The 24,767-nt window shown below is 40.9% G+C and overlaps 1 protein-coding gene across 1 annotated transcript in view; it reads left to right on the top strand.

The window, feature by feature from the left end:
• IMPG1 (interphotoreceptor matrix proteoglycan 1) overlaps window positions 1–24,767 on the top strand; it is a 511,490-nt gene that overhangs the window by 156,959 nt on the left and 329,764 nt on the right. The window contains exon 7 of the mRNA XM_063916848.1: window positions 6,624–6,773. Within this exon, the coding sequence (XP_063772918.1) occupies window positions 6,624–6,773 (150 nt within the window). The remainder of the gene's footprint in view (window positions 1–6,623; window positions 6,774–24,767) is intronic.

The raw sequence follows: 24,767 nt of genomic DNA, 5'->3' as shown, positions 1-24,767 counted from the left end.
AAGGTAAACTAAAATATCTTATTACAGTATGTACATCTCAAGCTAGCTGCATATGCTGGGTTACTGCTTCCAACATCAAGCAATTCACTCAGTTTGTGAGAATTCATAAAAAAAATCTTATTATTGTCAGCCATGTTGGAAAAACAAATTTCCTGCTATCACAGCCTTTGAGCACTTGCCTTCCAACTGCCTTCCATCTGCACTAGCCGGACCCAGGGGGAAATCTAAATGATACAGGGGTCTATTCATGAAACAGTGAACAGAGTGGAGAAGTGAACCAGTGGAGAAGTTGCCCATGGAAACCAATCAGCATTGAAGTAACATTTATCAAGTACATGCTATAAAGTTTTACATAGCAGTTGATTGGTTGCCATGGGCATTTTCTCCACTGGCTCAATTCTCTACCCATGCTTCATGAATAGACCCCAAAATGTTGAATTTTACCTTATACAATGATACAATTTAGCTATAGGCAAATGTTCTTCTCAAAGATAAGAAAAAGGTTAACACTTTACATGTCTATAGTCAGATACCATAAAAATCAGGTCTCTGGGGGTCATAACTTTACAGTATTTTTATAAATAGCAAATGTAATTATAAAGTTACAGTATGCAAGGATACCTTTATGTTGTACAAGAAAAAGAAACATTTATAACAGGCTGTGGTAGGAAACAGTTACACATTTCATTAAAAGTAATAATGTATGAATATCCAATGTAAACAATTAGCCATGATTAGGAATAGAAAATATGATTCATCCAATAAAATAACCAGATAACCTAAAATAAACAAACTCACAATGAACCTATGAGCATTAAACCTCTGATATCCTTAAATAATAAAGATGGTGTTAAATTATATCAGTTATTCATATTTACACATAAAGTTTATACTTGCTTAAAGGATCTGTCTCAAATATGCAAAGGTTTGAGCAATCACTTATAAGCAATAAACTATAAAAATGTTAATGTAATCTATGCTGCACTGTAAGTAGATGACATGGCCAATCCAAAAGTCAGAGTTGTTTGGAAATATATATCTTGTCTGAAAAGTACATAATTAATGCTTTTGATTCAAATAAATAACTAGTAGCCAATGGGTGTTGCTGTGCTGTGAGACTACTGAGCCAGCGGCAGTTACAAATGGATATAAAGGGGTCTATTCATGAAGCAGTGAAAAGAGTGGAGAAACAGACAAGTGGAGAAGTTGTCCATGGCAACCAATCAGTATCTCCCTTACATTTTATAGAATGTACTTGATGAAGGCTTCCTTAAAAGCTGATTAGTTGCCATGGGCAACTACTCCACTGGTCCTTTTCTCCACTCTTTTCACTACTTCATGAATAGACCCCTTAATCCAGGTACAAACCTGAACGGCGTGTCAATCTAGCAACGGTCCAGTATGATGTTACAGTATATCATGTTAACGTACAAACTACATTCTCCACTGTATGATGACAAGATATATTGTTATTGGGGTAATGGGACAATTAATCAAACAATGAATTGGGGGCACACACTGTACTATAGTAGATTGGCAGTATCTGACTGGGGTATGAAGGGCCCGCCTGGGGAATGCAGTGTTAGGGATCAATGCTTATGGGTGTGGCCAGCCTCCAGAAGTAATGTGGCCATCCACCACAAATGCTTGACTAACCTTTAGAGAGTGCATGGTCTGGTCTCCTAGTGATCTACCAGAATGATAACACCAATGCACTTTAGAGAATACACCATAGTCCTCTGCAGCATAAGGTAACATATGTATAATGTATAATTCAAATGTACATTCTGGAACCTGATCCCTAGAGGAGGGGGTGGGCCCTTAGGCAGTGGGGCCCATCTGGGGTTTCCCCTGTACCCCTGTGGGTCAGTTCAACCCTGTAGATTAGCCAATACTGTATATCATATAGAGTGTACTGTGCAATCTGCAACATTGAATGTTATTGAGGTGTTAAGTGTAGACATAGGGGTAATCCAATTGCAGGCAACAGCAGCACTTTATGGCAGCTTGAACTCCCACAAAACTGCACACAGCCTCATAGGTCTGCAAGCAAAAATGTGCAAATTCAGGATGAGATCAGGCCGCATTGGGTGAGAGACTAAGTGCTGTTGAAGGCAGCTGCAATGGCAGCTCACACTCTTCGTCCTCAATTGGATTTCCTCCAATAGTGTCTGTACAGATAAGTCCTCTTACAACTTTGCTCCGTGTGCTACAAATGGCGTTACACATAACGTGTGAGTGCCATGTGACACGGTAGCACTAAGCATCTTTTTTTGCGTTGTTTTCCGTGAAAATGCATTTTAGATGCAAAGTAATTTAATAGGACGAACAGCTTCTGCTAATTAAATCCCTTGCTGTATTATTCTCTCTTATTGTAATGCAGCTGAGAACAATAGATGAAAGGTTTATGCTAACAAACTATGGTGTGCCTAGGTGCAGCATAGAAGCCAAGATGATCGTGGCTCCATCTGTATATTCTGTGTGTGACTGCAACTGTATTTGCATACAAAATGCTTTGCTAAAGTGATTCTCTGGAAGACACTGTAACGTGTCATTTCGGATGCAGATAGAGCCGCAATTACACACAGAATATAGGCATGCCGCATATCTATTTAATCAGCAAAACTGCTTGTATGTCCTTTTACATTACTTTACGTCTAAGATGAATTTTCGTGGTAAAAAATGTGGTTGCCGCTACCGAGTTCCGCCATTGCATGGCGTGACTTCAAGGGCTGTTTAGTGTGACTGCAGCAAGGATGTGTTATGAACCACAAGCAGTGGTTCATTCCTGTTCATGTATTTTATGTTATAGTTCTCTTGCAGGCCAGGATTTCCTTTGCTCTGGTTTAGAAAGACTCTTGTTGGCCGCCGGTGGTGAGTCTGTGTAATTGCAGCCTGATTCCATGTGTTTAGCCTCACCTGTCTGTTAATTGCACCTGTCAGTTTGGAGTCATGCAGCAGGGCAGCTGCATGACATAATTAATTAGGGTCCATGCTGTGATTGGAAGAAATCCTTGTTATATTCTGTCTCAGTGCATTACACAGACGTCGGTGATAGCTTCTGTCTAGCTGCTTCCTGCCTTAAAGCATTCCTGTCCAGGAGTCCTGTGGCTTTGCCTGTGTCTGATCCAGTATCCAGCCTTGAAACATTCCTGTCCAGGAGTCCTGTGGCTTTGCCTGTGTCTGATCCAGTATCCTGCCTAGAAGCATTCCTGTCCAGGAGTCCTGTGGCTTTGCCTGTGTCTGATCCAGTATCTAGCTTCCTGGTGTCCACTGGTCTGTCGTTTGGAATTCTGCCTGTCCTCCGGTCCTGAGAGCCTGTGTCAGCTACTTTGGGGGTTCCTGTGCTTTTGCCAGTATTCGTACCGGTTTCGTGAGTAGCAGCTTTGCCGCGTCCCTCGGCCTAAGCCGTAGCTACCTGTTGCCTTTGCTTTGGATTTTCTGCAGAGGGTTCTGCGTATGCTGTCACCGCCGGTACACAACAGTATTGTGTCGGCGTGTGGACAGCATTTCCTTTGTTGTTGTTTATCCTGGTGGCTATGCCGCACATAATTTATTTAAGTTCTGTAGCACCCCTAACTGGGTACTTCCTTCTCTAATTATAGGTTCACCTTGTCATCACCCCATCTCAGTCTACGCCTTGTCTCCAACTAAGACCGGGGGGCATCGGAGTTGGGCAGACATAATCCGCCCTTCAAACGCGGCTGCCGTGGGACCAAGAAACCATAGTCACGCAGGCGTAGGCTCACAACGAGGGTGAGACAACAGCAATAGGGATCCTTGGGGGTGCTTCCGAGCTCCGTATCTATTGCAGCATTACATTCCTGTACTTGGGGCTCATCCGCCCAGTTCCAGGAGTACCAAGTACAGTGAACGTAACATTATGTTAGAGGTAAAATCTGTATGAAGACTTTTTTAACAGTTCATTGCTTATAGTGGTTGATCCACCCTTTGCATATTTAGGATATATAAATCCAGTTCCATTAAGCAATAATATATGTGTAAATGTGAATATGTGTGATATAAAATCAACACCATCTGTATTATTTAAAGTGGTTTAATGCTGATAGGTTCCTTGTGCATACATATTTTTGTTAGGCTAAACAGTTATTTTATTGAATAAATAGGTTTTTAAATTTATATTCATACATGATTGTTTAGATTTTATATTCTTTCATTATTGTTTTCAATGGAATCTCTGAATATTTCCTACTACAGCACTGTGATTTTTTTTTCTTGTTTAATGTATTTGTTTTGTGACCATTATTATCACGATGTAGCATATGGACATAATTATTCATTCTTATTTGGCTACTTGCTTATATCCCTTTCAAATTGCCAGCTTTGAACACGGGTTATTGGCACATAAGCGTGCATTACCCGTGTTCATATGCGAAAGGTGCCAGAGGAAATATCCCAGTATTACAACCCTGGTAGCAAGCAGGGTTGAACTCATGTTCAACCCGGCTCACTGTGTGGTGTGACCGGGAGCCGGGTCGATGTAACCCTTTTCCCATTCACACAGTGTGGGCAGGAGGCGCGTCACTGCTGATCTCATCAACCAGGCAATATGCCGGGTTGCAGACAGTGGCGGTGGGGTACCTGAGGCGGGTCGCATCCTGGGAGCTCCCGTATCAGGCTACCGGAGCGAACCATCTTAGGCGGTCTGAAAGGGGTATTAGAGTATATGTTGTTTTTATATACTTTTTTCATACATACTGTAGTTTCCATTAAGTTTGATCCATTTATCAGTGACTTTAGTGAACTTTGTTTTACTTTAATGCTGCAGGTTGCATTTTCCATATTTTGATATCCACAATATTCTGCAACACAGATAGGGACACCATTGCTTTTTGATGTGATGGGTCAATGTACACAAACTTTGTTAATGCACAAAATTACCTTCAGGCTATGTGTATAAGATTTAATAGGAAACGTAAATGCATTTTGTATCTAGGCTTGGTTCCCATACTCCCAATATCTCATTATGGTATGCAAATTTTCCAAAATATGGAAAAATACCTAAATGCTTCTGGTTCCAAGCATTTTGGATATTGGAGACTAAACTTGTATAAATTATTTCCAAAATAATGCAGTGACAATTTAAAGATGAAGGCCATTCAGCAATCTGCTCTTATCACCCAATAACCAAGCTAGAGCAGTGGCGTAACTACAGGGTGGCTAGACTGGCAAATGTCAGTTCACCCCGAAATCAGTCACTTAATACTGTAGATTAAGTATGTGATTTGGCAATTAATTTCTGTGTACACTGTACTATTAAATTACTATTCAGTTCAATTAAAGTTGTGACTTGTAATAAAACCATATGATGGGCTCGGGGATTGGCAGTGATGTATGTTTCACTGCTGCCGCTGCACTTGAGACACAGCAGCACTCAGATTCTCTTTCCTGTATGAGCTCACTCCCAGATTTTTGTTTAACTAGCAAATGGGAGTCTTGGCAGTGGTGGATTTTTCAGTAGGCATGTGAGGCATGTGCCTGTGGTGTCACTTGCTGTGTAGTGGGGAGGGTGGTGGCCCAGCATGCTCACTTGCTTGAGAGCCCTGCTAGGCTGATGGCCAGATGAGGGAGGAGGGGCAATGGTCAATTGTGGTGGTGGAGGGGGATGAGGTTGGTCCAGCTTTGTCAGTTGAGATGCTCCAACGTGAAGGGGAAGACCAATAATGACCCCTAAATTCACCTAAGAGTCTGGGGTGGGCATATAGAGGAAAAGTAGAACTGAAGCTGAGTGTTGCGGTCCGAGTGCTGCCACGGCTGTGAAAAACAGCGCTGCTGATTCCAGGGGTCAGGGATCTATCACATATATCCAGTCCAAGCCATCACTGATATTAATGACTATCCAGCCACCAGCTGGGTAAGTGGAGCCAATGCACTTTGAACACCATCTTGCCACGCCACCTCACATATTTCTAATATGCATGATATAGAAATTATTCAGATACAGTATGATAAAACATATAGTCCTAAGGGTTTATAGAAATCAAATGGGTGGCCCTCCTTGAGTGTTTGCTAGGGGCCTCCAAGCCTCTAGTTACGCCACTGTGAAAGAGTACATTTATATTTGCATGAATTGTATTGAAATTGTGCATGAGTGTATCCAATGAGAAAGTGTATCCAATGTCATGCTCACTTGCCGAGTAATGGGACTAGGGAGACAGTAAGGAAGTGTGTGCCAGGATGTGGTAAGAGTCCCATAGTAGCCATTGCGCTGACAGCACTGTTCAGAAAACAAAAGTAGTAAAGCAGTCAGTATTTTCCAGAACATGCATCACTAATCAAATTAATGTTGTCCTCTAAATTAGAATCAAACCATCATTACACCAGAAAATGTGAAAAGAGGAGAATGTTGAGTATTGCAATGCTACTTAAATACATTTATCTTGTTTGTACTTTATTAGTATTTGCACTTTTGAATAATTTTCAAAATAGTCACAAATAAACATTGCAACAAATAATAAAATAAGTAAAATAATCTAATATTTGCACACTTGGTAGGAAAATGATGCAGGAGTAAGCAATGTGCTATGAGAAGAAAATGAGCATAATAAAAGCAGTGGGATAACAGTTTAACCAAACTTTGATTTTCTTCCTTTCACTTATAGGAAACGGAAGTTACTAATTTAGTACCAGAACAGCCAAAACAACAGACGGTAGAGTTCACGGTTACCCTCAACAGCCAACAATTCACAGAAGAATTAAGTGATCCAAATTCACCTCAATATCAAGAATTAGAAACAAATTTTCAGCAACAGGTAAAAAAAAAAATTTATTCTATGTTAACATCATTTCACATCTTCCATAGCTGCTGTACTTATTATTTTTATTCAGTGACAATACCAATACAGTATTGTTTAAGAGGAGATTTAATGTTCTGTGCGACCCCTTTGGTGGCATTGATGACTGTGAACACCTCTGTATGCTTATAACTAATGCTTTTAGATAAAGATGAGCAGTGTTTTGAACTATTATGCAAAATATTTATCTTACTCCACATTTGCGCTTACCTGCTTGCAGCCCTATCTCAACCACACCACACAACAGAATGAATTGTGCAAAGCTGTCACGTCTTTATTTATGGACTATGGCTTGTACACATTAATAATTTACAGATACAGAGCAAAATGGGCATTCCATATGATGGCAAAGCATATGTAGTGATCTCTTCACACCTTTGATAATTTCTACTTGTGAATCACCTTAAATATGTACCTGAGACAGCTGTTACTGTAACTTTACTTCAAACACTCGCGTACAATGGTGGTCATTCCGAGTTGATCGCTAGCTGCATTTGTTCGCAGTGCAGCGATCAGGCTAAAAAAATGGCAGTTCTGCGCATGCGTATGCTGCGCAATGCACACGCGCGACGTACTGGCACAATGAATGATGCAGTTTTGCACAGTGTCTAGCGATGCATTTCAGTCGCAATGGCTGCTGCAGAGTGATTGACATGAAGTGGGCGTTTCTAGGTGGCAACTGACCATTTTCAAGGAGTGTTTGAAAAAACGCAGGCATTCCAGGGAAAACGCAGGCGTGGCTGGGCGAATGCTGGGGGGGGGGGGGGGTGATGTCAAATCCGGATCTGAATAGTCTGAAGTGATCGCAAGCGCTGAGTAGGTTTTGAGCTACTCTGAAACCACACAAAAAAAAATTTGCAGGCGCTCTGCGTTACAACCGTTTGCACTTCTGCTAAGCTAAAATACACTCCCAGTGGGTGGCGGCATAGCGTTTGCACGGCTGCTAAAAACTGCTCGCGAGCGAACAACTCGGAATGAGGGCCAATATACCGTTATCTGAGCAAGTACTGGTCCTACAAACAAGCAGACTGTGCTAGAGAAGCGACAAGTTGACTTCAAAATTTCAGGTCATGTGATGAATATTCGTAATTTACAAACTTCACCATTTACATTTTGTAAAAAAAAAATTAAAATAGCCAAGAGCTGACTGCGCTTTATCTCACATTGCAGAATGCCAATATTTTCATTACATTTATTGAAGTAGATATATTTTCTTGAGTTGGTCCTACTATAGTAGCAGAACCATAGTCTGTTAACAGAAGCATTGTTGCAGGGCTTTTGATATAACAGTGAGCATTGCTGCTCATCCAAACTCTTCATAAACATGGCTAGGCTTTAAACTTAACATATACCATCAGTTTCTTACAAATTGCTGTTAGTAAACTCCCCTAGCGTGATATGTAAGTGAGGCATAATGCATAGTGATGAATGATAGTACTGTACTATATATGTGCTATGGTAAGGGTGCACTAAAACAATTAGCAAGCCGTTTTGAAAAACAGTGCTCCCATACACATTCTCATTTCTAAATCAGCAAGGTAGGACTTCACTCCCTCTTTGGCCATTATGATAATGTTATGTTGGAGTTTGTAGTACTTCCATCAGCGAGCCTAAAAGCCATCTGGAATTATCTGTCCATTAACAACCCAATGTTTATTATCTGTAACACTCTAATTGCTGTTCTTTACCTTGACGTAAATAAGCAAGATTCGCCTTCTGGAAACGTTCCTGCCATTTATAATGCTCTTTAATGGGATCATCAGTCAATACAGGAGACATTAATTTCCTTTATAGAGAATTAAAATAGGGAACATTAAGATGTACAGTATACTTGCAAATATATTTATAAAATACTGATTAAAGGTGAAAATACTTATCAGATATCAAATAAATGTTACAGTATAAAAAGATATGAAAAAATGTATTTCTAAATCTTCACAAATATATTTAGCATCTCATTTTGTTTTGTTACATTTAAAGGCCTATTTACTAACCTAATTTCCACCTAAAATCACACAGAAATTGAAAGTTTCCACATGCTTTATTTAACTGCCCAATTAAACAAAACCTGGACACTAGACATATTAAAGTTCTCTTGCGTATGGTATACAAATGCTACAGAGCACAGCTTTTGGGAGCTTGGTACCATTAGCTAACATCATTTTCAAATGGTGTTATCCATTGTAACTTACAGCCTTTTTTCAGAAGCACTGCCCTAGAAAAAAAGCATCGTTAAATATCTCATTATACAATGGGAAATAAAAACACTGATAATTAGTAAACAGGCTCCTTATCCTTTTCCTTCAGGCAGGAAAAGTTCAAAATTATCCAATATGTAAAAACATTATTTACAGTAGTATTTATGTTTAAGAATTGTGTATAGGTATGGATTTTTACATATAGTAACCATGGAGCATATTTCATTATATAAAGATTAATTTCTAATAAATGGTTTATCATGTAAAGGTTATGACATGGGCATGTGAGATAATGATTTTATATTTAGAATAATTTCATAATATAGAAACATAGAATGTAACGGCAGATAAGAACCACGTGGCCCATCTACTCTGCCCCTTTTCTTACCATATTTTTACCTCAAACCTTATTTGATCCTTTTTTCTTTGTAAGGATATTCTTATGTCTAACGTATTCTCTGCCAGGGGCTATTTGGATTTTTTAAAGATCATTCCCGGGCCATTTTTTTAATTGAACCCCCCCCCCCCTAAGCGCATGCCCTTACACATAATGCCTACATTAGTGCTCCTTACACATAATGGCCACAGTAACAGTGGCTTACACATACTGCCCCCAGTAATGCCACATACACGTAATGCCAGTTACCCACGATGTCCCCAGTATAGTGCCAGTCATACATAATGTCCCCAGTATAGTGCCAGTTACCCATTATATCCCCAGTATAATGCCAGTTACCCATGATGTCCCCAGTATAGAGCAATTACACCAAATGTCCCCAGTATAGTGCCAAGTACACATAATGCCCCCAGCAGGGCACTCACCACCACTGCAGGACAGGTCCTATCCAGACTTCTGCACACCACCTCCTCTAATCAGCAGCAGCCTTCGATGAACAGGTCTCCTAGAAGCCAGGCACAGGAGTCTCAGAACAGCAGGAGCTCGGAAGACACAAGGGGGAGACACTCATACAGACAACGCACTGAGTGCCTTCATAATCCACATCCTCATCGGGTGCCAGGCCACACCAACTCCTAGTCCCATCTGCGCCATGGTTTTCCCTGGTTCCCTGGCCCGGCCCGGTGAAATTACTTTGCGGCCCTTATATGGCCCTCAGGCCAGTTGCTCCCACCCCTGATCTATCCCATGAGCTGTGGGTGGATTATAATGTCTTAGGACTCAGGGTTGTACATATGCCCCACTACTCAAATGAGTTTCAATTACATGTCATAGCAGACATGCAGCACTATGCATTTCTCCCTCCCACCCCTTGTTACATATGATACCCCCTCCCACCCTCGGTCCCATATGATCCCTGATCCCTCCATATAACATTTTGTTATATTTGATACTCCCTCCCACTCCTTGTCCCATATGATCCCCCTATGCATTATGGAACAAGGGATGGGAAGGGGTATGAAATGTAACAAAGTGTTAGATGGGGGCATCATATGGGACAAATGGTGGTTTAGGGGGGGTCATATGGGACAATTGGTGGTATGGGGGATTATATAGGACAAGGGTTGGGTGGGGGGATCATATGAGACAAGGGGGTTTCATATGATGCCCCCTCCCACGCCTTGTCCTATATGGTCCCCCATACCACCACTTGTCCAATATGATCCCCCATAACACCCCTTCCTTGTCCCACATGATACCCCCATATAACACTTTGTTCCATTTCATACCCCCTCCCATCCTTTGTCCCATATAATACACCCTCTTATTCTTTGTCCCAAATTATCCCCACCTCACCCCCTCCCGCCCTTTGTGCCATATGTTCCTCACCATCCTATCCCTTGTCCTATATGTTGTTTGGCATGAACTGATCTTTTGGCTTTATACATCATTGTCATTTCCTCTGGTAAACTCCTGCCTTAGGAATCACTTTATCTTCTAATATCTCAAATCTCTGTCTCACTAATGCTAATCCAGGGGAAAGCTGCTTCTGAAGCAGAAAGGCATTGCCAATAAGGCAAGAGCATGGAGTTTCCACTATAAGCAATAATACTAATACTACTGTATATTAGGTGCTGTCATTTATTTGTAATAATACAATTTCCCTTTTCACCTGCCTAGAAAAAATATCTTTCCTATATTTAAGTCTGATGTGCCTGGAAATTAATAAAATTAGCAAATCATTTTCTAGACCATTCTTTTATTTCCAGCATTAAATATTTAAGGTTTCAAATAGCAAACACTCAGAAGATTGTAGCTAATACCACTTTCAGATAGCAATGCTAAGTCGCACCTGGGATTTGGAAACGGATCCTTCCTGTGTGCGACCCGGCATTGGACCCCTTCACACTGGCTTCCCGACCCGGTATGCCAGGTCAGGTTGCCATCAGGAATGGGGATGGATGCGGCATTGGGGGTGGGTGCGGAGGCGGCACTGGTAGATGATATAATCTCCACGCCGCCTCTGCCTATACAGTGAACAGGTCCTGGGTAGCATCGACCTGGCAACCTATTCACACTGCACCTGACCCGATAATAACCCGGGAATAACCTTTCTTTATTCCCAGGTTGAAATACCGGGACAGGTGACCCAGGAATTTTGAACTGATCCCTTTTACACCGGACAGCGACCCATGTCCACCCGGCAATATACTGGGTCGAAACTGGGTTATTTGCGCTGTGTGAAAGGTGTACAAGTGTGATAAGCAGATTACAAATCCTTGGTAAATACTGTATGCCTTAAAAAATGTCCATATGTTCACTGAGTGCAGGTAATATTACTATTCCAACACATATGCAGAACATAATGTTGAGGGCATCACTGATTTCAATGGCACGGTAATTGGCAATTTATGTTGACCAACCCATTCCCGGTAGCCAACCTATATGAATGTAACCTTTGATAATTAATTTTTGTAGTGTTTCATTTTGAAATAATAAGAAGATGAAACTTGATTATGGATACCTTTTATAATATCAATTATTTATTTATTTATTTAAATGCTAATATTTACGAAAAACATAGCTGTTCTCATTTTCAGTTATGTATTTTAATGACATGCTACTGTAGTTCATTAGCAAGCATCCACTAGAAATATTTGCATATTAGAGAGATGCATTTGTACTGAAATGGATATTTTTTTCCTTACTTGGCTGACTTAAAAAAAAAAAACTTGCCTACAATTTGCTTACACAGTAATCCTCATGGGTAATAGTAAGCATTAGTATTTAGAATGCATCCTACAGTAAATGGGCTTATGCTATATAAATAAAACAGGATTCAGGAAACTGTTGGATAAGACTCTTAAGCACCTTCTCAGTATTTATAAATAAACCCATTACTCTTAAATTCTAACCTATTCTAATCCTTTTCAGTACACTCAAAATTTCAATTTTCTTTTATGTTTTATGTACCAAAGAATAACATACTTAATTTCTACAGGACCTAAAATGACCTAATCTAGGTGTTAGTACACATACGCCAGTGATCCATTCACTTCTATGGCAAAGAGCAAATGCTGTGAGGAAATAGCAGGACACATCTGTAATAAAGGAAAAGTGTTTCAAACATAATTATATCTTACGTGGTTTTGTATGATTTTCATACAACATATAAATTAGAGTTCATTGGTTCGGATTTTAGGAAATCCAAACCAGTCTGAACTTCCAGGATCCAAGTATATCCTTCCAAGCCATGGCTCATGTTTTCCTGCCAGACTTTGAATCCAAATCAAGGAAAAACATCATCCTCCTGGCGGCAGATTCTCAATGGGTTTTGGATATTATATAAGGGCTCGTGGTGGAAACTTAGTGCCATTTCTCAGACACCCTGTTGTGTGATGTACTGTGCTCTGCTGGTTTAAGTGGCTGTGCTGTGTCCAGACTTCATACACGTGTCTGTGCTGTGTCCATCCACAAGCTGTGCCCAGTCCCCAGGCTAATTTTGTAACACAGTGGTGATGCAGTGACTCCGCAGGCCATAACCCACCACTGTGTTCACAGATAAGCACTACAGTATGTATTGTCAGTTGTGAAAAAAGTAAACAAAAATAAAAAAAGTTTAAGAAAGTAAAAAAAAATTATGTAAGTACAACCTACATAAGCTGTATCGCAGTGCATTTGTTGCTGCCACCAATCATGGCTACGTTACTAGTCCTTCAACATCATCTACTGAAGAGCATAGAGGGTTTAATTCAGGGCATCTAAAATCAAAAAGCCAATATAGAGTGGTAATGAAAAAACAACTCTAATAAAGGGAAAGCTTGGTGCAGAAAAACATAAAATTGCCAACATGCAATTCGCCACACACAATGGCAAGGAAAGGCCTTTATTTATAAGTGGTGGTCCTGAAACTGTCAATGAAGTATCTTCTTTTGCCTCTTATGAAGAAACACCTTTTCACCTAAAGAGGTGTCAAAAAAATGAAAACCACTAAGGCAGTAGAACAAAATGTGTTCAGAAATGTCACACATCCCTGAGGAGAGTCTAGGGGTGTCCACATTAGCTATGTGTGAGTCTGAAACTTCTCACATTGTCCTCATAGAGAAGCCACCATCTGCACAGGTACAAGTGGGGAGCAGTAAAGGTAAAGATGGTGAGGAGGACAGAATGGAAATTAAGGAAGCATGTGTGGCATTGTGTCAGAATGTGGGGATATATGTGTACTACTACTATCTCACACTGAGGATAAAGATGTTGATTATATTGATTGCGTAAGACAGCTACCTGTGGTTGCAGGTCTTGCACATGATAAAAAGAAAGCAATTGTAAGACCAAAAAAGCCACTTCTTGGGTGTGGAATTATTTTTACCCAAATCCTGACAACTTTTGTGAAGGTATCTGCTCCATTTGTGAGACCAAAGTTAGTAGAGGTAGGTTCCAGTGACGTGCAGGCAAGGCGGAGCATTTCCTGTCATACTAAAGTATATGTCAGAGTTGTTACTATATAAAGTATATGAAAATACAAAGAATATATTAGAAATAATCTTCTTTGTATTATTCTAATTATTTTTATAGTCAAAACTCTCTGGAGTAAAAAGTCTGTGAAAGGGGAGGCACTGCCTCCCCTGCCTATCTTTTATGCACATCTCTGATCAATACTCACCAAATTTACAGCAGTATATGCTGCTGCACTTGTTTATAATGCCCACATTATCCCTCGGGCTCATATATTGTTTGTAAATGTGGCTCTGGTACTAGCCAGTGCCTCCTCCGCCATTTACCTCACTTCACATCCCTGGTACTAGGGATGTTAGCTATCTAGGCACCTTCTTCATGTTATGTTATTTGTGGTGAGTTCATGAAATTATTTTCTAAGTTTATAATGTAATTAACAACCTCATCATCAACCTCCTCAGTAATAATCAGAAGTAGCTCTTACCCAAAAAAAATTGTGGGGACCCAAACAAAGCAAGCACTTCAATCACAAAAGTTGCAGTCCCTGTTGCTGATGGACTTGGTTTATTAAACTGTGCAAGTCTTTTTTTACATTCAAAATAAGGGTGGGTGGAAGACCCCAAGGAAAATTCCATCTTGCAACATTTTTCTTTTCTGTTACTGCTGTGTGGCAATGTTTCATAGATGTGCTCTAAACTGCTCTAAACCATGTGTTTGTACTGCTGCTCTATCGCTTAGTAATAATTAGTCAGCCAAAACTAAATGAAAACAATATTGAGAGCTGTGAGGTAGTCAAAATTGACTGGAAAGGACTGGAAATTAATGTTATTGAGGTTAATAATACTGTAGGAACCAAAACGAGCATGAATAATTTGATTTTAACTTTTTTGTAAATTTAAAAAATATACAAAACCAAAACCAGTCACAGCATTTTGGCAAAACCAAAACTGGATGATTTAGAACCAAAACCATAAAAAACGGTCCAGCGCACATCTCTAGTATAAATTAGAGATGAGGGGGTTCAGTTCTCAGAGAACCGAACCCTACCGGACTTTGCCTTCTGAGCCCGGATCCGAGTCAGGCTCAGGTTTTCCCGCCTGACTCGGAAACCCGAACGCGGCAAAACGTCATCATCCTGCTGTCGGATTCTCGCGGGATTTGGATTCCCGCGACGCAGCCATTTTCACTCCAGTCTCGGAGAGTGTAGTGAGAGGACGTGTCTTCATCCTCCAGTGTCTGTGTGGGGGCGGGAAAGTGGAGTGGCAAGTCTTGTGCTGTGTTGTGCTGCTCAGTCCAGTCCAGGTTAGTCAGTGTATTGTGCTGCATAAGTCCAGCCAGTCAGAGTGTTGGTGTCCTTTCCTGCCAGTGTACCTGTATATAGTGGTGCTGTGTTGTGCTGTTCAGTCCAGTGTAGTCAGTGTATTGGTGTTCTCTGCTGCCATATATCCAATGTAGCTGTATAAAGTGTTGTTGTGTTGGACTGCATCAGACCAGTGGTAGTGTCCTGTCTCATCAGTCATTCTAGTGATGATATACGCTGCTGCTATATGTCCACTACTGCCGTATAATAATAATAATAATAATAATAATAAAAACAAGTCCCTTACAGTGTTGTTGTGTTGTGCTGCATCAGACCAGTGGTAGTGTCCTGTCTCATCAGTCATTCCAGTGACGATATACGCTGCTGCTATATGTCCACTGCTGCCGTATAATAATAACAACAACAACCACAAGTCCCTTACAGTGTTGTTGTGTTGTGCTGCATCAGACCAGTGGTAGTGTCCTGTCTCATCAGTCATTTCAGTCATTCCTGTGCCGCATATGGTCTCATATAACTCCCAAAAAATAATGGAGAACAAAAATGTTGAGGATAAAATAGGGAAAGATCAAGAAGAACCACTTTCTCCTAGTGCTGAAGCTGTTGCCACTAGCCATGACATAGACGATGAAATGCCATCAACGTCGTCTGCCAAGGCCGATGCCCATTGTGATAGTAGAGGGCATGTAAAAGCCAAAAAGCCAAAGTTCAGTAAAAAGAACCAAAAAAAGAAATTTAAATCGTCTGAGTAGAAACGTAAACTTGCCAATATGCCATTTACGACACAGAGTGGCAAGGAATGGCTGAGGCCCTGGTCTATGTTCATGACTAGTGGTTCAGCTTTACATGACAATGGAAGCCCTCATAACTGAGGCCTTGACACTTATGTTGGTGTTAGACGTGTGTCCGGTATCCTCCATTAGTGCAGTGGGAGTTAGACAATTGATGGAGGTATTGTGTCCCTGGTAACAAATCCAATCTAGATTCCACTTCACTAGGCAGGCGATAGCGAGATTTTGCCATTTAATTCCAGTGATTTGGACGTATAATTCCAGTGATTTTGCCAATTAATTTCAGCGATTTTTTATTAATTCCAGTGATCTTGCCAATTAATTCCAGCGATTTGGACGTATAATTCCAGTTGGAATTGTTTGTGTCGATTGGCTTAGTCATAAAGCTATCTCATTGCAATTCTTTTTCTTCTTTGCATGATGTGCTGTTTGGGGCCTTTTTTATATCTGCCCTCCTGTCTGCCACTGCAGTGCCACACCTAGATGGGCCAATTGTTTGTGTCGCTTGGCTTAGTCATACAACTACCTCATTGCAATTCTTTTTCTTCTTTGCATGATGTGCTGTTTGGAGCCTTTTTTTATATCTGCCCTCCTGTCTGACACTGCAGTGCCACTCCAAGATGGACCAGGTGTTTGTGTTGTCCACTTGTGTCGCTTAGCTTAGTCATCCAGCAACCTCAGTGCAACCTTTTGGCCTAAAAATAATATTGTGTGGTGTGAGGTGTTCAGAATAGACTGGAAATGAGTGGAAATGATTGTAATTGAGGTTATTAATACCTTAGGAGCTAAATTACCCCCAAATTCTGTGATTTTAGCTGTTTTTATGGTTTATTCAAAAATCGTCCAGATCCAAAACCAAAACCAAAACACGAAAGGGTGGTTTTGGCAAAACCAAGCCAAAACCAAAACACGAAAGTGGAATTAGAACCAAAACCAAAACACAAAACACGAAAAGTGCCCGCCACACATCTCTAGTATAAATCCCTTAAACTGAAATTTTTAGAACCTATAAAATCCTAAACATGGATTGAAAAAAAACTAATTTTAGTTTTTCAGGTCCTAAGAGAGCTCCTGGGAATCAGACACTGGCATCCAGAGCATTGCTTACCCGGGAGCTCTCTTGGAAATTGATTCACATCTGTTTGAGAACAATCTTTGTTCTCAGACTATACGGTAATTATTCCATTCTCACCATTTTAGGATATCACTTTTTGCTGAGTGTGCTATATCAGTCCATTATTGGGACTTTTTTCTGTGGATTTTAGCTATGTTTTGGTATTAGAATTTTTATCCTGTATGTTTTTTTGTGAATAAATGAAAGTATTACACGAAAATTCGATACGTTTTATTTTTTATGATCATCGTGAATGAGGTGTTTGGAAAAAAAGGAGAAAGCTTGAGAAGAATCACTCTGAGAGAGGAGATAAGTGCTGAAAACTGTCTTATGACAGGAACGTAACTACCACTGTTCTTTATATATTCTAAGTTAGAAAGCGCCTTCTTGTGATACTTGCATTATTTTTTGCATATAGCCCTTTGGGATAGTTTGTTTGCACATGTACTGTAATTAAGCTCTTTGTCTTGTCTTTCCAGTCCTTGCCCCCTTTATTTCTCCCATTCTTCTAGTGTCAATTTCACTTCATTTTTTTTTGTTTATTTACAGTACACGTTGAGTATCACTTATTCAAAATTCGAAAACACAAATTTTTGGGTCCCCTACTGAGATAATGACACATACATACATACATACATACATACATACATACATACATACATACTGTATATATATATAGAGAGAGAGAGAGAGAGAGAGAGAGAGATGTGCAGCTGGCACTTTTCATGTTTTGTGTTTTGGTTTTGGTTCTAATTCCACTTTCGTGTTTTGGTTTTGGCTTGGTTTTGCCAAATCCACCCTTTCGTGTTTTGGTTTCGGTTTTGGATCCGGATGATTTTTTTTTAAAAAACATAAAAACAGCTAAAATCACAGAATTTGGGGGTCATTTTGCTACTACGGTATTAATAACCTCAATAACATTCTTTTCCACTCATTTCCAGTCTATTCTGAATACCTCACAATATTGTTTTTAGGCCTAAAAGTTGCACCGAGGTGGCTGTATGACTAAGCTAAGCGACACAAGTGTGCGGCACAAACACCTGGCCCATCTAGGAGTGGCACTGCAGTTACAGACAGGATGGCAGATTTAAAAAATTGGCCACAAACAGCACATGATGCAAAGAAGAATAAGAGGTGCAATGAGGTAGCTGGATGGCCAAGCTAAGCAACACAAGTGTGCGGCACAAACACCTTGCCCATCTAGGAGTGGCACTGCAGTGTCAGACAGGATGGCACTTAAAAAAATAGTCCCCAAACAGCACATGATGCAAAGAAGAGAGGTGCAAGATGGAATTGTCCTTGGGCCCACCCACCCACCCTTATGTTGTATAAACAGGACATGCACACTTTAACAAACCAATCATTTCAGCGACAGGGTCTGCCACATGACTGTGGCAGAAATGACTGGTTTGTTTGGGCCCCCACCAAAAAAGAAGCAATCAATCTCTCCTTGCACAAACTGGCTCTACAGAGGCAAGATGTCGACCTCATCATCATCCTCCGATTCCTCACCCCTTTCACCGTGTACATCATCCTCACTGAGTGTTAATTTGTCCCCACTGGAATCCACCATCACAGGTCCATGTGTACTTTCTGGAGGCAATTGCTGGTAAAGGTCTTCCTGGAGGAATTTATAATTCATTTTGATGAACATCACCTTCTCTACATTTAGTGGAAGTAACCTCCTACGCCGATCGCTGACAAGGTTACCGGCTGCACTAAACACTCTTTTGGAGTACACACTGGAGGGGGGAAAACTTAGGTAAAATAAAGCCAGTTTGTGCAAGAGCCTCCAAATTGCCTCTTTTTCCTGCCAGTATACATACGGACTGTCTGACGTGCCTACTTGGATGCTGTCACTCATATAATCCTCCACCATTCTTTCAATGGTGACAGAATCATATGCAGTGAGTAGACATGTCAGTAATCGTTGGCAGGTCCTTCAGTCCGGACCAGTTGTCAGCTTTCGCTCCTGACTTCCTTGCATCACCGCTAGCGGGTGGGCTAGGAAATCTTATCCTTTTCCTTGCAGCCCCAGTGGAAGGAGAAATTGAAGGAGGAGCTGTTGACAGGTCACGTTCCGCTTGAGTTCACTATTTACAAACCAGCAGGTCTTTGCACCTCTGCACACTTGTGTCTGCTGGAATGTGCGATACAACGTAGGCTTTAAACCTAGGATCGAGCACGGTGGCCAAAATGTAGTGCTCTGATCTCAACAGATTGAAAACCCTTGAATCCTGGCAAAGCAAATAGCTGGCAGTGTCTGAACTGACTTCACGTGTGGCTAGTTCGAAGGTTGGAGAACCTTGCACAAGACGGAAATCATTCTCCACTGTGCTTGAGTCAGGTGCATTACCCATCCTTTGTCTATATCGTAGGTGGATGTATAGGCTTGAATGGCCTTTTGCTGCTCCTCCATCCTTTGAAACATATAGAATGTTGAATTCCACCTCGTTACCACCTCTTGCTTCAGTTAATGGCGGGGCAGGTTCAGGAGTGTTTGCTGGTGCTCCAGTCTTCGGCATGCAGTGGCAGAATGCCAAAAGTGGCCCACAATTGTTCGGGCCACCGACAGCATCTCCTGCACACCCCTGTCATTTTCAAAACAATTCTGCACCACCAAATTAATTGTATGTGTAAAACATGGGACATGTTGGAATTTGCCCAGTTGCCAATTTGCACGCACAATATTGGTGGCGTTGTCCGATATCACAAATCCCCAGTCCAATTGGGGTAAGCCATTCTGCGATGATGTTCCTCAGTTTCCGTAAGAGGTTGTCAGCTGTGTGCCTCTTAATGAAAGTGGTGATACATAGCGTAGCCTGCCTAGGAATGAGTTGGCGTTTGCGAGATGCTGCTACTGGTGCCGCTGCTGTTGTTGTTGCTGTGGGAGGCCATACATCTACCCAGTGGGCTGTTACAGTCATATAGTCCTTAGTCTGCCCTGTTCCACTTGTCCACATGTCCATGGTTAAGTGGACACTAGATACAACCGCATTTTGTAGGACACTGGTGACTCTTTCTGACGTCTGTGTACATTCTCGGTATCGCCTGCCTAGAGAAGTGGAACCTAGACAGGATTTGATACCGTGGACATACTATCTCCATCAATTCTCTAAGTCCCACTGAACTAATGGTGGATACCGGATGTACCTCTAACACCAACATAGCTGTCAAGGTCTCAGCTGCTTTGCAAAAGGATGACTGCTGTCATATTTCATCTTCCTCACAAAGGACTGTTGGACAGTCAATTGCTTACTGGAAGTAGTACAAGTGGTCTTCCGACTTCTCCTCTGGGATGATGATCGACTCCCATCAGCAACAGCAGGCGTACCACTCAAGGATCCTATGGAAGAATCCCGGTTAGGAGAGGACTCCTCAGTCTTGATAGTGACATGGCCTGCAGTACTACGGACGTTCCTGACTGAGGAGGAAGATGATGTTGAGGGAGTAGGTGGTGTGGCTTGCAGGAACTTGGGTACAGGAGGAAGAAGGGATTTAGGTGTCAGTGTACTGCTTACACTCTTACCCAAAGTTTCACAACTGTACACTGACTTCTGATGAATGCGCATCAGGTGACGTATAAGGGAGGATGTTCCTAGGTGGTTAACGTCCTTACCCCTACTTATTACAGATTGACAGAGGCAAAAGATGTCTTGACACCTGTTGTCCAGATTTGTGGAGAAATAATTCCACACCGAAGAGGTGGCTTTTTTGGTAGTTTGCCCATGCATCACAATGGGCTTCTTTGTCACAAGGACAACAGGTGTCTCCCCGGTGCCTGACTTAAACAAACCACATCACCATCAGAATCCTCATGGTCAACTTCCTCCTCAGCGCCAGTAACACCCATATCCTCATCCTGGTGTACTTAAACAGTGACATCTTCAATTTGAATATCAGGAACTGGACTGTGGGTGCTCCTTCCAGCACTTGCAGGGGGCATGCAAATGGTGGAAGGAGCCACCTCTTCCCGTCCAGTGTTGGGATGGTCAGGCATCGCAACTGCCGACACACTTGGACTCTCCTTGGGGATTTTTGATACCATCTTAGAGCGCACAATTATTTTCTGTGCTCTTTCCAGCTTAACTCTTTTAATTTTTCTAGCGGGAGGATGAGGGCTTCCATCTTCATGTGAAGCTGAACCACTAGCCATGAACAAAGGCCAGGGCCTCAGCCGTTCCTTGCCACTCCGTGTCGTAAATGGCATATTGGCAAGTTTACGTTTTTCCTCAGTCAATTTAAAAAAATTTGGGTTCTTTTTACTGAACTTTGGCTTTTTGGATTTTACATGCCCTCTACTATCACATTGGGCATCGGCCTTGGCAGACGATGTTGATGACATTTCATCGTCTATGTCATGGCTAGTGGAAGCACCTTCAGCACTAGGAGGAAGTGGTTCTTCTTGATCGTTCCCTATTTTATCCTTAAAATTTTTGTTCTCCATTATTTTTTGGGAGTTAAATGAGACAATATGCGGCACAGGAATGACTGGAATGACTGATGGACAGGACACTACCACTGGTCTGATGCAGCACAACAGGTTGTGTACCGAACAAGGAAATTTGGAGATACCTTCAGATTAAACACTTTCTCATGAGTTTATATTCTCCTGTGAACGGTAGACGGGCTGTGACTTTGTTTGAACAATTGTGCCTCTCCCACACTTATCCATTCCACACCTTCTCTACAGTCTACAAACTGATAATAGATCACGGATTCTCTTCCCAACCTAAATTTGCTAAAGATTGGGAATCGGATCTCACGGGTTTGGTAGTTAAAGATGACTGAGAGGGTATTTTCAGTAATACTATCTCATCTTCTGTCAATGTTCTGGTGCTGGAAACACATTACAAAGTACTCACGCATTGGTACCGCTGTCCAAATATACTAGCTTGAATTTACCCTGGGGTCCCTAATACATGTTGGAGATGCAAGCTGGCTGTTGACACCCCTCTACATATCTGGTGGGAGTGCTCCCTCCCTCAGCCTTTTTGGCGCAAAGTGGTAAAAGCGGCTAACATTATACTTTGAGACCCCAATCTCAATTTAAGAAAACGTTACTCCACCATATCCTTAGTGCCTCTAAGTCAGTTATCCCTCTGCACTACATGTCAGATGTGATCCCCAGTACGAAGGAGTGGAGTGCCAGCTTAGATCTCTATATTTCAATGGATGATCTTATCTCAGCATTAGAAGTGAAAAATCAGTCCTTTACAGCTATCTGGTATCCTTGGTTGGCGTATAAAGAATTAGATCATTATAAGTCCTCTCGCTAGGAGACACCGCGCTTTCACAAACTTATTCTGTTTTTTTCTGTAGACCTAGTCTAGCCCTGGGGGATGGGAGGAGAGAACCTTTCTGTATCTGTCTTTTCTTTTTCCTTACATTTTTATCTGAATACGCTATATTTTCTTTTATTTGTATTTCTTATCCTTATGCTTACTTTATTCCTTTCTTCCTTTTTGCTTTTGATCTTTTATAAAGTTTCTGATTATTGTTATTTACATTTTCTGCTTGAGATGTCTGGTGTATTTCCTGCATCATTGCATATCATATATAGAGATCTGACTTTAGGTTATTGCTTTTTCATTTTACATTCCTTGAAGATTTACCTTAAATCTATTATATGCCTTTCATGATCTCTGTATCAGGACAAAATCTTTCAATAAAAATTAATTTACAAAAAAAATGTAGTTCCTCCACTGCGTCACATGAGATACAAATAGGTAGACCATAGGTGAAAATATTAAAATCATAGGATAGCACGTCAATTCTGATATAGATATCTTCCAATTCAGACGTACTATTGTTGTCCCTCTCCTGGTATGAGCTAAATACTGTCAGTGTTGTATGCTATGTTGAGCTCCTCACTGCTATACCTTGTTCGTTAATGCATGTCTATATGAAAATATTGAGTTAAATCAGGAGGATAGAGATCATACAGGGTGATGTATTGATTCCCAAAATTTGTGTATGGTTATTCCATCATCCAATACTAGTTATTCAACTCATCAAATCTAAGAACCAATGCATGTAATCAACTCAAACAGTTGAGTAAATTAAGATATAAGCAATGGTTAGATATAAGTCAGAGCAATCTCACACCAGAGATGTAGATAGTTAGGCGATTAGACAAACTCCCCTGTAGTCACTATATAGGAGGAAAGGAGATAGTGGCACAGGTTAAAGGTTACTCCACCACTTCTGCTTTTTGTGACTGTTGAGTGTATTTACTGCACCTAATATTCCTAGGTGGTCTCCCATCCATGTACGGATCAGGCCTATCCTTGCTTTTCTTCCAAGATCAGGTAAGATTGGGTGTAGCCAGTGAAGTATGGCAGTATTGGTAAAAGCTCAGAAATGAGAGAGTGTGGTCTTCAGCAGTAGTGCCAAAGAGTATAAGTACTTCTGCTGTCCAATTTTAAAATGCACAGGGTCTCAGTTACATTTTCATTGCAGGGAACAGTATCTGGCAGTCGGATGAGAGAGTACCGAAATGCAGAGTGATAGATAGGTTGTGTGCCTTCACCTCTGCTGACCACTGTCTTATAAGTGAATATATAGCAGATAGTGGATGAAAGAGCTGAGGCACAGTGGCCTATTGAGATAAATAAGAGAGTAGTTTGAGATTTGTTTGTCACTATATTACCCAGGAGAAAGCTATTTTCACCAGGAGGATATACTGTATAAAAAAAAAAGATTGGTTGTAAGAGAGGTAAAATTTCAAAATCACACAGAATGTGACAATATATCACATTCTATGTTACAACCATACAGGTAGGTTAGCAATGTCCTAAACATTTTTATAAGTTGTAGATTGCTAAACCAATATTAAGAGCCCAAATAGTCATATACAATAACAGGAGAACAGAGGTGTGGGCAAGGCTGTGCACTGGCCAGCATCACTCTGTCACAAATGGACAAGAATTCACCAATAGGTGGATTGGACATTAACCATCTAGGCCAAAGGTTCTCAAACGCGGTCCTCAAGGCACCCCAATGGTCCAGGTTTTAAGGTTATTCATGATTGGCCACAGGTGACTTAATTAGCACCTCAGTCAATTTGATTTAAGCATCTGTGCTGAGCCATGGATACTGTATACCTAAAACCTGGATTGTTGTGGTGCCTTGAGGAAGGCATTTGAGAACCTCTGATCTAGGCATTTCCTCTGTGTTATGTCATTTGCGACAAGTTCATGAAATTTATTTAATAAAATTATAATAATTTGTTATTAGAGATAGACCTTCCAAAAATTGGTTTGTGGGGACCCAAATAAACCAAACACTTCAGCCACAAAAGTGGCAGTCCTTGCACTGAAGTGCTTGGTTTGCAAACTGTGCATGTCCTTCATAAAAGTGGGTGGGAGACAATTCCATCTTTCACCACTTTCTTTTCATAATGGGCTGTATTTTGAGGGGCACTGGGGACAGTATTTGCATTGCTAGTTTTTTTTACACATGTAATAAAGGAAAAGGCAAAACAGAACAAAATTTAAAAAATAGATAAAAACCCATCATATTCCAGGGTCAAGTATTATCTCACAATTCCATTCAAGATATATTAGTATAGCTGCATAGATAAATACACATTTTCTTAATGCTTTACATTTGCAACACATTTTTAACAAGAAATTATGTGGCGCATCACACATGTTAATTTCAATTAATTAATTAAC

This window comes from Pseudophryne corroboree, chromosome 4 (genome assembly GCF_028390025.1).
Source record: "Pseudophryne corroboree isolate aPseCor3 chromosome 4, aPseCor3.hap2, whole genome shotgun sequence".
Classification (NCBI taxonomy): domain Eukaryota; kingdom Metazoa; phylum Chordata; class Amphibia; order Anura; family Myobatrachidae; genus Pseudophryne; species Pseudophryne corroboree.
Note: the sequence above shows the minus strand (reverse complement) of the source record. Positions and strands in the feature narration are given on the sequence as shown.